The sequence below is a fragment of the Corvus kubaryi genome, unplaced genomic scaffold (assembly GCF_017639235.1).
Source record: "Corvus kubaryi isolate FWS band 111438036 unplaced genomic scaffold, C.kubaryi_AGA036_p1.0 37367, whole genome shotgun sequence".
Classification (NCBI taxonomy): Eukaryota; Metazoa; Chordata; class Aves; order Passeriformes; family Corvidae; genus Corvus; species Corvus kubaryi.
In genome coordinates, this window is record NW_024581119.1 from 4,032,808 (window position 1) to 4,049,240 (window position 16,433).

General features: G+C 49.9%; 1 protein-coding gene and 1 long non-coding RNA gene across 4 annotated transcripts in view; both read left to right on the forward strand.

Moving 5' to 3' along the window:
- The window catches only part of OPCML (opioid binding protein/cell adhesion molecule like), a 291,946-nt gene that overhangs the window by 268,928 nt on the left and 6,585 nt on the right, over window positions 1–16,433 (forward strand). For 2 of the 3 annotated variants that reach the window (XM_042034297.1, XM_042034296.1), the window contains 5 exons: window positions 446–678; window positions 9,856–9,981; window positions 10,273–10,407; window positions 10,485–10,605; window positions 11,031–11,182. In XM_042034297.1, the coding sequence (XP_041890231.1) occupies window positions 446–678; window positions 9,856–9,981; window positions 10,273–10,407; window positions 10,485–10,605; window positions 11,031–11,182 (767 nt within the window). Of the gene's footprint in view, window positions 1–445; window positions 679–9,855; window positions 9,982–10,260; window positions 10,408–10,484; window positions 10,606–11,030; window positions 11,183–16,433 lie in introns of all 3 variants that reach the window. The other variant, XM_042034295.1, reaches the window with a different exon arrangement.
- On the forward strand, window positions 11,189–15,421 carry LOC121667550. The gene is made up of 2 exons (XR_006017097.1): window positions 11,189–11,576; window positions 15,039–15,421. It is a non-coding gene; the product is annotated as an uncharacterized LOC121667550 (long non-coding RNA).

Genomic DNA, 16,433 nt, shown 5'->3' on the forward strand with positions numbered 1-16,433 from the left:
TGCCATGGCCCCTGTCCCTGGCAGTGGGGGTGTTTATCACCCCGGGGATGGCTTGAGGGCTGTACAGACAAGCTGAACTGTCAGCACATTTTACAGCTTCATCTGGAATTCTCAGTGCACAGCGAAGGCGAGGGGGGCTGTGGAGGTGCGTGAGAAGGGCGATAGAGATGGTCTGGCTGGCTTGCAGAGTCAAACAATGGGAATTTTGTCTGTGGCTCCCCAGCTGTGTGTAAAAGGAAAAGAGAGGTTTTATTTCAGGAGAACCCACTGTTTGTATGAAATCTCACGTGATGGGGGGATGTGGAAACAGGGAAGCACAGCACCATCTCCATGCTGGCAGTGCTGGGCAGCCACACTCCCATCCTGCTCCCATCCCCTTTTGGGACCCAGGATGCTCTCTGTGTGTCCCATTCCAGGTGTTTGACCCTCTGTGTGTCCCCTCCAGGTGTACTGTGGATGACCGGGTCACGCGGGTAGCGTGGCTGAACCGCAGCACCATCCTGTATGCCGGCAATGACAAGTGGTCTATAGACAACCGCGTGGTCATCCTGTCCAACACCAAAACCCAGTACAGCATCAAGATACACAACGTGGACATATATGATGAGGGCCCCTACACCTGCTCCGTGCAGACAGACAATCACCCCAAGACCTCACGCGTCCATCTCATCGTGCAAGGTAGGTCTGAACGTGCCTCGTGCTGTTGCTGGATGGTTTGATCTGGAAGGCTGCCTGGACTTGGGAAGGGTTTGGAGACCCTCTTGGTAGTGGAGTTGGAGCCAGCATTAGTTGCTTCAGGCATTGCAGGGCATGGTGTGGACAAGTGCCCACCATGCCAGGGAGGAGATGAACGGGCATTGTCTCAGCCTCACTGTGCTGTACAGTCATCACATGGGGCAGAGGACACCTGAGAACTGACAGTGGGGCTGCTGATCTCTTCCTTATTCCCCCTTTGCCTGTCCCTGCTGTGAACTGGACCTGTCTCCACAGCTTGGAACCATGTTGCTCAGCTTGGTCCGTCAGGGGTTTGTTAGGAAGGTTCTTCAGAAGAGCCAAAAGCAGCATGCTGCCAGGCACAGAGGAGAAGCAGATCCCAACAGCACAGGGTCCATGGTTTTGGGGGAGAGGTCAAAGTCACTGTGTGGCCATGAAGGACTTTTGGCACCGGGCTTCACAGGCAAGTGTATCAATATAGCAGATGCTGTTGGGTTGCAAAGCAGCATCTTGAGGATGTTCTGATGAGGGGGTGCAGGTGCTGGCAGATCAGAGGGGCCAGTAGCACTCAGATAGATGCTGCCTCCAGATTCTTGTGGCTTTGCACCAGCTACTGGCTTTTGTCCGGTCTCTAGATTAATTTTTCAGAGTTAGTGTTAGTTCAGGTTAGATAAAGATAATGAAAGTTTCCTAATCCTCTTAAAGAAGATTTATTTGGCTGAGTAGAAAGCTCTCGGAATACAATAAAGCGTGTATAAAACCAGGACCTAATCTTTCCTTTAATTTCAAACAGCTGATGGGTATTGATTTTGCAATGAGCAAATCTGAAAACTTTCTCAGCCTCGCCATGTCTCCGAGAAGCCCCCAACAGAGTTATGCATGTATTTATGTACCCTTCTCATTGGCAGGAGGCAGGGGTTGATTGTGGTCACCTATCCAACAGGTTTTCCTGCCTGGTGGCTGTGGGAGTGTGTTGGGAAACCTTGGATTGTGTGCACCAGGCTGTGGGGAAGAAGGGGAGTGTTCACCTCGGGAAGAGGGGAGTGGAGATCACTGGAAGCATCCCTCCATCCCCTTTTTCGGAGCTGTCCCTCTCCCCCTTTTGAGTTGTATGCGAGCTGTCCATCTGTGAGCTTTAATCTGTTTATCCTGTCTGCTCTCTAATCGTGCTAATCCATCCAGTCAACACCGGTGAAGTATCTGAGTGCTTTGCACCTAATGAAGTCAGGTGAATGACGGCGATGCTCAGCACCCGCCGCCCTCACCCCTTTTTCAGGGTGATGCAGGCACTTGCCAGGCTTGGGCAGGTGAAGGTGAGAGAGAGTTTGTGTCCAGAGTGACTGTCCGGTGGTGAGGCATTCCTAACTGTGCTGGGGAAAGTTTTTTTCCTGGTGTGAACAAGTCCTGTTGAATTGCTCCCACCGCAGCGATGACTCTGGTTCTCAGCAGTGTCGCTTCTCCACAGCTGGAGGGAAGCCTGAGAGGAACTGGGGGTGCAGGCACAGGTCAAGTGGTCTGTGCTGAGCAGAGTCTGTACTTCCCTTCCAATCTGTTCAGCTCAAACCACACGGTTTGCCTAAGCTGGGTTGCTGAGAAAATCCATCTGTAGGTGCCTTTGATGGTGGTGATGAGAGAGGCAAATCCTCCTGTGCTCTGTTCCTGGTCCAGCCTGAGGAAGAGAAGGTTGTATGGAGCCTTCCAGTATCTGAAGGAGCCTAAAAGGAAGTCGGAGAGGGACCCTTCATCAGGAGCTGTAGTTAAAAGGAGTAATGGGTTCAAAATGAAAGGGGAAATTTAGGCTTTATGTAAAGAAGAAATTCCTCCCTGTGAGGGTGCTGAGGGCCTGGCACAGGGTGCCCAGAGAAGATGTGGATGCCTCATCCCTGGAAGTGTTCAAGGTCAGGTTGGATAGGGTTTGGAGCAACCTGGCCTAGTGGAAGGTGTCCCTGCCCATGGCAGGGTGTTGGAACAAGATGAGCTTTAAGGTCACTTCTAACCCAAGCCATTCTACCATTCAGCTCCACTGCAGTTCCTTGGTGGCTAAATTGTGGTTTCTGTGATGGTGAATCACAGTCCTTAGCTCAGAGCTGAAAGGAAAGGAGGGATTTTCCAAAGATGGATTTTGTTCTGGCTCTTACTGCAAGCAGAGCACACACTTTACAGGGATGGGAGCAAAGCCCTGTTTCTGGCCTCGGAAATGAAGTTTAGGTCTGTCCTCTGTTTGTTGCCCTCACTGTGCCAGCGGGATGACAAACAAGCAGTAATGACCAGTTAGCAGCTATATTCAAGTCAATTAATTTCTATTTGTATTTTGCAAAACTATAAGTTGGCCGGAGAGAGTATTGATTCTTTGTTCCCGTGTTCATTTGGGTTTTAATTGTGCTACTGCAGGGCCTGGCCTTCCCTCCCAGCAACCCAGCAATAAATCTGCCAGGGAATCGCCGTCAACAGTAAATGTGTCTCTTAGTAGCACTATTAATATGTCTCTTGCATTGGTTCATTGCAAGAGCTGTTAACAGGGTTTATAAGAGCGTAGATGGCAGGAAGCCAGAGGGTTTTTTTTGTCTCCCTTTTCCTCTTTTTGTCAGGAGCTGCCTCGTGATGAAGGGATGGATGCTTTCAGAGATATGCATGATGCTTTTGGCATGCTGGTGTGTTCTGGGGAGAATTCGGGATGCAGAGAGAACAGGCATTTAAGCTCATATAAGTAGGAGATGAACCACCTCATCCTTCTCTTGTCATAAAGGCTGGAGTGGAGCTGAAGGGGGGTGGACCTTGGTGAGCCCTCCTGCCTCTCTGGGGTGAGCACTGTGAAGGCCACTTCTCAAAAGGGGGAGAGGGAATGAGAGCTCCTGGGAGGTGCAGGCTTGCAAGGAGGAGCTGGGAGACCTTAATGGCATTGTGCTGCAGGATGGTTTTGGTGTGAGGAGTGTGTTAGACTGTAGGCAGGATGCAGCCCTGCCTTCATGGCTTGGGCTGCTTCAGGGTGTACTTCAGTCTGAAACATGGAGCTCAGGGTCAGTGTTTTGGTGGAGGCTGTGAGCTTGGGATCCCATCTGGTGGAGATTTTGGTGGTAAACCTTGGTACTGGGCCATCCTTACCTAACAGATGGATTTGGTATTCCTCAGGTGTCCTCTGTTTCTGATTCATTTAGAGGACCCTTCCCTGTACTGCCTAATCCTACTCGCCACAGATTTTCACTGAAGCCTGTCCCAGCGGTTGGCATTGTTACTGTTGTTTCTGGTTGGCACAATCCATTTCCCATCTTGGTGTTCGCTGTTTTCCTTGTCCAGGTTTGGAAGGACCATGGCCTTCATTTACAGGGTGTGGTTGTGTGGTGTGTTATTCAAATGCACCTAAGGATGCTGTCCTGGAGCTGGTCCTGTGTCTCACCCACTGCCTCTCAAAGCAGACCTAGCTTCTCAGTGAGTGTTTCAAAACCAAACAGAGTCTTTTATTTTTCCCTCGTGATAACAACTGGCTCCTTAAGGCTTTCAAATGGCCACCCCTCCCCCACAAGCCATCCCCATTGAGATCTTTTTCTTCAAAGGGAAAAGACTGGATGAAAAGGAGCAACCAGGCCCCTATCTCAACCTTCCTTTCTCCCTGAAGAGGCAGAGGATGGGCAGGAGAGTGAAAATGGCCAAATGTAGGCGATGCAGGGGCAATGTGGCAGTGAATTCAAAGCCAAAGCAGCCCATCGAAAATCTGGAAGGAATAGCAAAGATTGAAGAAGGAAGCAACTGGAAGGGGAATAAAAACAAAAAAAAAAGGATGAGAAGAAAAGCCCAGAGACCCTGAAACAAAGGAAAGAGAGAAGGAAATGTGTGCACACAGAAAAGCACCAGAGCATCAAAAGGGCAGGAGGCAGCAAAGGGGAGAAATGAAAGAGTAATGAAGGAGTGAGGGCAGGGAGAGGGGGAAGGTCTGGAAGGAGGAAGAGTTGGACTGGCAGGCAGAAAACAGCACACACCGCCCAGACAGGAGCAACCGCTGTCCCTAAAGTGCCTGCCATGATGTGCTGCCCTGAAGTCCGGATGGGAAAACGGGAAAGGGACAGGATGGGGTACACCCAGACAGCATCCTCAGGCTCCCATTCTCAAAGCTGCTTGAAACTGGTGAAAAGGAGCCATCAGGATGTGCCACAGGGACCAGCAGCATCAGATGATTAATTACTGCAAAAAAACAAAACTGGAGAAGAGGAGGAAGAACTGGTGAAGTTGTTTCCCCATTATACTTCCAAACAGAAAGAACGTTTTAGCTTGCGCACAAATAGCTCCCTGGGAAGCACTCTCACTTCCTAATTGTTCATAAATTTACTGACAGGTGGTTACACAGTAGGTATAACACTGTGAGTTTCGGTTTTTATTGCTTTCCCTGTCTCAGTGTGAAAACTTGGAGGAAAAGGATGCGCTGCGAGCAGTCGGGTGAGTCCGCCTGGCAAAGGGTGCTCGGTGCCTCTATTTCATTTTTGACGTGTTCCATCCCATAAAAGGATGCCACAGAGAGTGTTTTACTGGGGGAAGGCTGTGAAAAGAGGGTGTTCAAGACACAGCAAAGGGAAAGGGAAAATATTCCCAAAATGCAGTGCCTGTAGAAAAAGTGAGGCCATGACACGCCGCTCGCTTGGCAGGGAAATTTGACAAAAATCATTTTGTAGACCAAACTGTAGCTTTTAGAAGTGTTTAATCCATTATCTCAATAAAATCACCTCTGATGAGCCTCTCAGACTGGGCTGCCACCAGGAAGGTTAGATCAGAGATGATCGTCATCGCTGCTGAGAAGCCACCGATGTCACCTCACTGCCCCAGTCACCTCCCCCGTGGGAACACTGAGGTGCATTTGCACTGGGTTACTCTGTGTGTCCTTGCAGGTGTCTCCTGCACCCCAAAAGCAGTGAGCTGGAGAGAGGGAAAACATCCATTTCCATCTGCCAGCCAGGAGCTGGCTCTCAGGGGCCCTGTTTAAGGACATCAGCCCCAAACAGGAGCTGTTCTAGGGAAGGTCTCGTATTGCTGATGCCTTCAGCAGACACACACGGACTGGAGGAGGCCCCGGTGCCACCCCGCTGTGCTTCTCATCAGCAAAGGAGATGGAAAGCACAGGCAAAATGTGAGCTTTCAGCATATTTGCCTCCTTTGTGCTGACTTTCTGTACGCTAATGAGACCTTGCACGGTGACACCTCTGACAGCCCCATCCTGCCTGTGCCGGGGAGGCTTGTGCAGAGCTGGAGATGCCTGGGGCTATAGGCAGCTGGGGTGCTGTGAAGGGAGGCAGTGTCATCTCCTGCAGGCATCCGACTCCTGCTAGGGTGACAGTCCCCCTCCCTGCCGGTGACAGCATCACCTGTCACAGGACACAGCTGGACACTGCAGCTGGAGAGCTGAGGGAGCTGCATGAACACTGCACCTCCCCAAAATCGGAGGTATGTGAGAGGGGATGGAAAGCAAGGTGCCAGGGCAGCACCACAACGTTCTGTAGGTGTGACGGTGTCCAGGGAGGCTTCAGAACTCTGAAGATGAGCTGTCCCTCTCTACTGTCCCTATGGAGACCTGTCCCCCAAGTCAAGGTGGACAAGTGGCTGTTGCCTGGCGGTTTGAGGAGCCCAGAGGTATCCATCCCTCATCTCCCCTTACCAGCAGTGTAGGAAGAGGTCTCTTTTAATGGATTAGGAGCTAATGATGTGGAGGAGGGACATCAGTTGCGTGTGTCAGCTGCAGTGCTCATGCAGGCTCTCTGCTCCGAGGCATGCAGCAGTAATGATCTGGCAGCTAAAAATAATCCAGGGCCATGGCAGCGAGTGCCTCCGGTAGGGATCGGCGCTCTGGAGCGGCTGGGGGATGAGTCAGCCTGCACGCGGTCATGTGCGTCAGCGGTGTGTGTAGTCACTGATCACGCAGCGATTCCCGAGGTGCTGTTTCTTCCCGCACGGTTTAGTAGGGAAGGGGCGTCCCCACCGGCAGTGACCATCCCTCCTCACGCTTGAGTGTCCAGTAGTGGCTCACCAGGTTCGAGCTTTCCCTTTGCTTTTGTTCCCAGATGGGACAACAAGTGCAAAGCCATCACTGGTGCCCAGAGCGGATGGCGGGATGGAGCATACTGGGGAGAGTCCCACAGATACCCCGAGTATTGCACGTAGCATCACAGAACACGGTAGCGTCACCAAGGTGTGATCCACGGCCAGCCCCACAGGGCCCAGTCTGGGAAGGGAGGGCAGGGATGGCACCTCACAGTTCCCATGGGTGGTGGCAGACACTGGCATGAGCCCAGACCCCACGGAGAGCGTGGATGGGCTCATCAGGCGGTTCAGGTCTCGAGTGGTAAAGGAAGGAGATAAATCACGGGCTTATTGTTATTGAATTTAGTGGCATCGCTTTCACATTCAATTTCTCTCGCCAGCTTTCCGAACAAACAAGAAATTACAGTGCAAATGTATTTTTTGGCTTACCAAACCTTATGCATTAACTTCCCTGTGATTAATATTACGCAGGGTTGACGAAATCCTCTGTGCGCTGCTCGTCGCTCCGGTGAGACCGCACCGCTCGTCGCTTCCCCAGGATTTATTCTGTATTCAATTTGCTTGTAGTTGTAGACTTCTACGAGGAAGGACTATGGATAAAAGGGGATAGAGATGGTGTTCTGCCCTATTTTTCTGACTGCAGCTGTGTAGGGCAGAGGGAGAGAACTGTAGAGAACCAGAGGTAATTCAGGGAAAGGATGCTGTCACCAGGTAAAGGACTAGGAACAACACCTGCAGTCATGCTGGAGGGCCACAAGGCATTAGCAGGGCTGCCTGACCTTGGAGGGGGGGGCCAAGAGGGATCTATGGGGCATGGGAGAGCCTTTGGACTCCACGCCCAGCACTGATCCCAAGCTGTCACCACCTTGAGACACGGCAGCTTTGGTGGGTTGTCCTTGTCAGGGCAGCCATGCCTTGGCCATCCCTGTCCCATGATATTGACAGGGCGTGGCTGCAGGTTGGTTTTATCCACACAGTCATGTTTGTCACCAAACTCGCCCTTCCTGCATCCCTAAGCGGCCCCAGTTTCCACCCACTCCTCCCATAGGATTAAATCCTCCCATGGCAAAGCCAGTGTGTCCTTGAGACGCCATCCTTGACAGCCCAGTCAGTGGGATCTATAAAAATGTAATCAAGGTCTTTCGATGTCCTTCTCCAAGTCCTGGTAACCTCGTAGGCAACGATCGCAGTCACGGGTATCGAGCTGCCCAGTGGGGCCCCTGTGCTGTGCATGAGTGTCCCTCCACTGCCCTGCCAGCTCACAGGGACATCCCTGATTGGATTAGGGCAGGCAGTGGAAGCACAGCCGTGCTTCCTGGCCTCTGGATGTTCGGGAAATGCAGTTCCTCACTGTGAGACCTGCTGGCATGTCTGTGTCAGCATCCTTTGCTAAGGGAAGGGCTTTCAGGCTGATGTGTGGTTTTGTGTGGCTTGGGGTTTTCCGAATGGGAGCACTGGGACTGTAGTGGTTATGGGTAGTGGTAATTTTTTCCACTGGAATGGAAGTATTTCTGTGCCCAGGAGAGGGACAGGCTCACATCTGTGCGCAGAGCACCAGTTTCTGCATCTCAATTTGTACTTGTGGTTTGGGACTCAGGGGACAGGAAAGGGATGTCAGCCTTGAACTGGAGGTGGCTGGGAGGGTGAAGATAGAACTACGACCATAATTCTGCTGATGCTCTGCATCACACGCCATTGCTCTAGTCCAGCTCCACAGCACCTGTAGGCAAGAGCACGCAAGGAGGAGACAGCCTGCCATCTGGAGCAGGGGTGGCATCCCAAGGTCTCAGCATCCACTAATGATGCTGCTGTCATCTCAGACCAAAGCTGCTCACGAGGAGGGTTGGTTTGCAAGCTCATGAGCAGATGAACAATGCCCAGTTGTGGGAAGCCTTGTCCTGGATGTTCCAGTAGTTTTCAGATGTTCCTGGTACCAGTTTGAGGTGCTGTTATTGGAGGGGAGAGGTGCAAGGATTCTGGTAATAGGGGTTGGTGTCATCTTGTCTGAGTGAGGAAGGGCCATTCGCAGCCTTCCTGCAGCTCATTGTGGCTGCTCTGTCGGAGTTGGCCGGCTCTGCTCCGAGCGTTAACTACATTTTCTAGCAGTTGCCGGCACACACTTTTCATTTTTGGATTGCTGCTTTCCCCTGAAGGACTCAGACAATCTCCCTCTGCTATAACAGACTGTACTTCTATATTAATGTGTCAAGTTGCTGGGAAATTTACTGCTTTGCAGAACCCATAGGGCTGCAGAGCCCGCGCCGCATCTTTGCCATGGCTCCATCCTGCTGTGCCGCCTCTGCCGCGCCAGCAGGGAGGAGAACCTCCCTGGGGGTGTGAGAAGAGCTTCCTCGAGGGTGTGAGCAGAGCCAGGCAGCCACACTTTCCCTTGCAGGCAGTGCTGGTGTTGGCCACAGTGGTTTTCAGGTGATTATCCTTGAATCCCAGCACTGTGGGAGAGCCCTGGGTACAAGTATTGGGCATCTGATGCCACTTGACCTGAAGTCTCAGCATGTTGTGTGCTTGGGGAGGGGGCACAGGGCATCCTTTCTGGCATTGTAGGTTGGTGTTTTGTTTGGGGAGGGTTGTTAAATACAGCCTCATCTACTCCCTAGGGCGCAGACCCTTTAGGGGCTTATGTCCGACAGCCCAGAGCGCCAGGAAGCGGCATTGGCAAGCGAGCTTTAATTGCTTTTTGCCGTGGCTGGGGATATTTATGGGTACAGAGATTGCCAAGTTATTTATTAGATGGAGTATCTGGGGATAGAGTAATATAAATCACCCTGGCCGGTATTGAAGGAGCAGACGCTCAGTAATTTAAACAGCTTTAATAAATATGCTAAAATATGAGCCTTGTCGCAGGCCATAACGAGAGCTGGTTATCGGGGTCTTGGCCACGGAGCAGGGGCTGGCACAGTGAGTGGACTCCTCCATGCCCCGTATCCATGGTTGGCTCCAGTCCAAAATACTGGTTTGGAGACACGGAATTGGTGACTGGACAGGGCAATGGAGTGGACACCAGCGTCACGTGATGCGACAAGTCTCATGGCTGGGGCCTCCCAGTAGGGCCTGGCAAGCTGGTGTGTTGATGGTGTCTTTGGTGGCCTTTATGTCTTGTAGTGCCCCCCCAGATTGTCAACATCTCGTCGGACATCACCGTGAACGAGGGCAGCAGTGTGACCCTCATGTGCCTGGCCTTTGGGAGACCGGAGCCCACCGTCACGTGGCGGCACCTCTCCGGGAAAGGTGAGCCTTTGCTTGGTGGATGAACCTCCTGGGTCTGAGGAGGGGTTGTCCTGGCCTGTATGGGATGGATGGATGTCCCCCTAGAGGCAGTCAGGGTGGCATTAAGGTGACTCACAGTCAGGGGTGCTGACCTGTTGGTGTGCCCTGGGACAGGGCTGAGGATGCTTGTCAAGGGCTGTCTCAAGCTTCCTGGGCGGAAGATATGTCAGACGCGTCAGGGCAGGGGCACGGGGGAGTTCCTGGTGTGGGTGTCCATGGGTGACGGTACCACACGTTCAGTACATCCCCCAGGGCAGACCTTTGTGAGTGAGGACGAGTACCTGGAGATCACAGGCATCACACGGGAGCAGTCCGGGGAGTACGAGTGCAGCGCCGTCAACGACGTGGCTGTCCCGGACGTGCGGAAAGTCAAAGTTACTGTCAACTGTGAGTGCAAGGGATGGGGGAATGGTGCTGGGGTGGCTGCACAGGGCCCAGTGTGACACAGCACAACATCTCCACAGACCCGCCATTCATCTCCAACGCCAAGAACACGGGCGCCTCGGTGGGCCAGAAGGGCATCCTGCAGTGCGAGGCTTCGGCCGTCCCCGTGGCAGAGTTTCAGTGGTTCAAGGAGGACAGCAGGTGAGGGGCTGCAGAGGCGGTGGAGGATGGGGGGCAGCCGCAGCCTTGGGGTGACGAGGTGAGGAGGCAGAGGGGGGTGACAGTGCCTGAGGGTATTATGTGGAAGAAGGCTTTTGGTGGGTGCTCAACTAAGGGCTAAGAACTCCTTTTGGTGGGTGCTCAACTAAGGGCTGAGGAAATCCCAGAGTTGTTTCTCCCGGGGGTGGTGGCTGTGGGACACGTGGATCAGGCTGGGTTATGGGATGGAGAATGGGATGAAGAGTTTGTCTTCAAAACTGGGATGCGCAAGTCCAGTGGGGGAACATGAGGGTGTATACTGGTGTTGGCTGGTGTGGAGCAAAGGAGTGCTCAGGGAGGGAGGGACAAGATACATCCCAGAGCCCCAGCCCTGTTCTCCCAGCACCGCTACCCGCATTTCTCCACAGGTTAGCGAATGGGCTGGAGGGTGTGCGGATCGAGAGCAAGGGCCGCCTGTCCACGCTGACCTTCTTCAACGTCTCGGAGAAGGACTACGGCAACTACACGTGCGTGGCCACGAACAAGCTGGGCAACACCAACGCCAGCATCATCCTCTATGGTAGGTGCCGGTTTTTTGCAGTAAGGTGAGGTGACAAAGAGGAATATGAGAAGGAGGGTGAAGAGGAGGCATTTGGAGAGGAAGAGGATGAAGAGGAGGAGGAGGATGAAGAGGAGTTTGAAGAGCACAGTGAAGAGGAGGAGGAGGAGGATGAAGAGAAAGAGGCTGGCAGACGGCCAGTGGTGGAGCAATGGAGCAGAGCTGGCCGTATTTGGTGTTCCTGGTCCATCGAGGTGCCAAACAGCACAAACCCCGAGCAGTGAGGTCCTGCCAGAGGATGCTCAGAGGATGAGATCTGTATCAGCTCGACAGTGGGTGCACAGCACAGTTGGCCAACAGCCGGTTGAGCCCTGGTGTTGCTGGAGCACAGGGGTGAGGAGGGAGCCTGGCACAGGTGAGAATGCGCTCCGGGTGCATGGTGTGGGGTTTTCCCTTGTTTGCTACTGGCAGGACTGCCAGCAGGGATCACATTATGCTGGCAATAGCAGGATGGGTGACATTCAGGTCACCAGGGCAGGAAGGTGCTTGAGGAATGGTGTCATCAAGGACAGCTGTCACTGAGGAAGGTGCTGTGTACCTGTGGCCTGTCCCTTTGGCGTTCTGACAAGCTGAGAGGGCTGTCATGGTCCAAGGACAGCAGGAGCCTGCCTTTCCCCAGCAGGGCTCCAGCAGGAGGGAGAGGATGGAAGTCAGGCAGCAGGCTCAAGGAGACGTTGAGAGGGAGAAGAGTTTCCACACCAGTTTGGACTTCGGCAGCATCAGGGTGGAAAGTGGGAGCCTTGCACTGTGGTGGGGGCCTGGGGGGTGCTTGGTGATTTGGGGTGATGGGAGGGGCACATCTTTGGCTTTGGTTGTGGGGCTGGCTGGCCCATTCAGGTGTTTTCGGCTCCACTCTCTTCTGTTGGGCTCTGTAGGGTTGTGTTTGTGTCCGGTGAGTGCCAGTCTGTGGTGTTTGGGTAGGGGCTGGTCCAGGCCTTTCTATTCTAACCAGTTCTCCTCTGCCCTGGCCTGATTTCTTCTCTTTGGGTCAAAGCTTTGGGTTTTGCTCCCTCTCCACTGTTCTGTTCTCTCGTGTTTTACCTTTTTGGTGAAGAAATCTTTCCCAATATCCAGTATAATGCAGTATTGTATAATAGACAATATATAATACAAATATAATATGGAATAGATTATTAATAATATATCAATAACATAAGTATATAGATATGACTATATTATTCATAAATTACATTTAATAATAGTGTCTTGTTGATTTATATCATTATATATATATATAGTTATATATACATATATTGTTATAATATATATATTGTTCCTTATTATGTATTATGTATTATACTCACCGTATATAAATTATAATATATCTAATATACATCATTAGTTTTTATACAGTACAATATATAACTTACAATGTATATGAGGTATTATATATATATATAAATGGTTTAGTGGTTTAGGGGTTACTGTGGCAGTGCTGCATTGATGGTTGGATTTGATGCTCTTAAATGTCTCTTCCAATCCTGATGATTCTATGACTCTATAAAGTAAATATTATATTTATGATATTTAGTATATAAGTAAGTACATTAATTTTTCAATCCAGTTTTCCCAATATTAATTTTTTTCCATTTCCCTGTCCTGCTGGCACTCTTACACTTGCTCTCTCTCTGATGTGAGACAAAATAACATCACCTAAGTCTTTCTTTTTTCCATGACTTGAAACCAGACTAAAGAAAAATTTCAGTGCAGGTGACTCCCTCTATTCAGAAGGGCCCTGGATTAGGGATTTTTGATTTTGTTCCATGCTATGGATACGTGCAGCTATCTCATGGTTATCTTTTATTTGACATCATCTGTTTCCAGGCATTTTTCCTTCTCTCAGCAGTTAATGTTGTTCTTTACACACCCCTCCCGTGACAGCACAGCAATCCTCTCACACCAGTTATTAATTGATGCCAACATGCAGAGAAAACAAAATTTCACCGTGTTTTAATAAATTAATCCCCCAGATCCAGCAGGCTGAAGTGAAGTACATTGGAGGTGATTCCAGAGCTGGCAAAGCAGGGATATTAAAAATCAAACATCCATAAAAAGTGAGACCTAGGAGCCCAATCCTGTGGCCAAGTTTAACAAACTCTCCCTGCCTTGTAGCAACTCCATTACTGTTAGTAATGGTCTGGTCAGTGGAATACTAATATTCCTCTAATCCTTGTTTTATATAAAAAGGAAGATTAGGAAAATATTTACTACTGAGACAGCAAGAAAAAGGCTTAGTAAGGAAAAGTAAAAAACTTAAAATGTTCCATTTGTTTTCATGTGGGTATTTACCTGCACCAACACTGAAGCTTAAATTTGTCTTTGAAGGGATATTGGCACATCCTTTGAATATTGCTGAACACTCTGAACACCTAAAGCTATTTTAATTTCATAACTTTTAATGGAGAAAAAGGCAAACATTCATATTCTTTTCCCCCCCCCCCCCCCCCCATCTTTCAAGTGTGTATTGAGTGGAACACGCTGGAGCAGTGAGGAGCAGGCCATGGAGTGGGCTCAGGAAGGAATTTAAGCAGGTGGGATTCCATCCCTCCTCAAGGATTGCGCTTTTTTCATTTTGTGAACGTGTTGTGAAATTCAACAGCTTGTCAGTCAAAACTGCAGCTTCTTGGAAACACAGGGGAGAGCGGAAAAGATGGGCTCTGTGGAGAGCTTCTATTTGGGTACGTGCGTGGTGTTTCTTGGACAGTCTCTACCAGCCTTTGCCAAAGGGGAGAGCAGCACAAGTGGTTGGAAATCTGCTGATTTTTTTATTTAAAAATTTCGTGTCTGGGTTCACTTTTTGATGAGAACATTGCATATTGTACTTGCTATTTATATCTAGAGATAGGGGGAAAAAAATCACCCAAACCTGGATCTTTACATCTCTTTTATGTGCAGCGTGTTCCTCAGTCAACAAGAGAAATTCCCCCAAGCCCCAAACCAAACTGGGAGCTCTGGGACCTTTTATTGGCCCTTTCCATTGAAGAGCTATTGGAATAAAGAGAGATGTAGACATTTTATAAAAGATGCCATCTGCATTTTTCTGATGTTCAGGGTCTCATTTCTAGTATGTAATCTCTGTGATTGATGATTGGGTGAGTTAACTGAATGTAAGTTAAAATACCAAGTGTTAGATGTGATTTAAACCAATTATTCTATGGAGAGATAAAATCTTTTCATGCTTTATTGTGCACTCTCTTAAGAATCAGCAGCTTCAGACTAAATACATAAAAGCAAGGGAAAGCAATTATGTCTTTAAGAATAAGAGCTCTGATTCAATATTTAAAGACTGCTTGACTTAAAACACTTAAAACACAAGTCATAGACTCACAGAATGGTTTGGCCTGGAAGGGACCTTAAAGCTCATCCAGTTGCACCCCCGGCCATGGGCAGGGACACCTCCCACTATCCCAGGTTGCTCCAAGCTCTGTCCAACCTGGCCTTGGGCACTTCCAGGGATCCAGGGGCAGCCACAGCTGCTCTGGGCACCCTGTGCCAGGGACTCACTGTAAATTATTTGAGTTTTGCAAAAAGAGAATCAATGCAAAATGTATGCCAAAAAAAAAAAAAAAAAAAAAAAAAAAGAGGCAAGAAATAGCATGTTTGCCCCATTGCTGTGCAGTGTCTGTGATTTCAGTGATTTTCTGTGTTTATTTGTGCACACAAACCAGTAATCTGACAAACCTAGGAGATACTACGAGTGGAAATTAGTAAGGAGAGGAGAAGGAGGCAGTGCTGTATTCAGGGAATATAAATCTGAACCAGGTCTTTTGTACAGGAGAGAAAGTAATTACCCCACATCTATTTTTGTGCATTACAGGAACTTCGAAGGGCAGGTGAATCTGTCCAAATGCTCTTTTGTGTCTGCCACCGGCACTGCTTTTCAGGTCAAGGGAGCAGCTCACACCTCATTTCATCATTCTGCAAGTTCCCACCTGCCATTATTAATACCCCACAAAAAGTCTGAGATATGTAAGCTCTGAAGTTGCTGCCAAAGAGTTCTGGGAATTGCAATCCTCAGCGTTCTTGTGCTTCAGGAATCTGTTGGTTGGCAGCTCAGGACTCGGTGGTCACACCTTGCTGTGCCATGGCGCCACAGCCAGCCCGGCTGGAAGCAGTGGAGGGGACAGAACACTGTTGGGTGGGGAATTACAAAGGCTTCCATTCTCTCTGGTCAACAATAAAATGATATTTTCCTGTTAATTGAGTGGATTATGCTGTGTGGATGTTCTGGGTGGGAGCAGGGCAGATGTCCAGCAGGTGGCTGGTGCTGGGGGATGGCTGTGCTGGTGCTCGGGGCCTTGTGGCTCTGGGTTGAGCCATCCCTCCCCTCAGCATCTTCTGCTCCAAGCACCCCTCAGGAAACGGCAACTCTCCTCTGGAGCCAGGCTGGGAGAGCTGGGAGTGGTCACCTGGAGGAGAGAAGGCTCCAGGGACATCTTAGAGCCCCTTCCAGGGCCTAAAGGGGCTCCAAGAGAGCTGGAGAGGGCTAAATCTTCAGATTAATTTATGTCATTGGGGTAATTTGAGGCCAGCTAATCATCATTTGCAGTTACTGTAAGCCATTTGGGTTACCTGGGGTCAAAGTCACTCTCTATAGAGTAGGACATGGTTCCTTTAGGTCTTTGGGTCAATCAATTAACATTTGTAGGTCTTTGAGGGTTACTAGAGGTCAAATATGTTCTATGCAGAGCACTTTGAGGTTACTATAGGTCATTACTGGAGGGCAACCAGTTACTATTTGGAGTTACTATAGGTCATTGGGGTTACTAGAGGTCATTGGAGGTTACTAGAGGTCAAACACTCTCTGCAGAGCACTTTGGGGGTTACTATGGGTCATTGGGGTTACTTGAGGTCAACCAGTTACTATTTGGGGTTACTCTAGGTCATTGGGGTTATTAGAGGTCAAACATGTTCTGTGCAAAGCACTTTGGGGTTACTATAGGTCATTATTGGAGGTCAACCGGTTACTATTTGGGGTTATTAGAGGTCATTGGGGTTACTAGAGGTCAAACTTGTTCAGTGCAGAGCACTTTGGGGGTTACTTGAGGTCAATCAGTTACTACTTGGGGTTACTAGAGGTCACTGGGGTTACTAGAGGTCAAACATGTTCTGTGCAAAGCACTTTGAGGTTACTATAGGTCATTATTTGAGAGCAACCAGTTACTATTTGGGGTTACTATAGGCCATTGGGGGTTACTAGAGGTCAACTAGT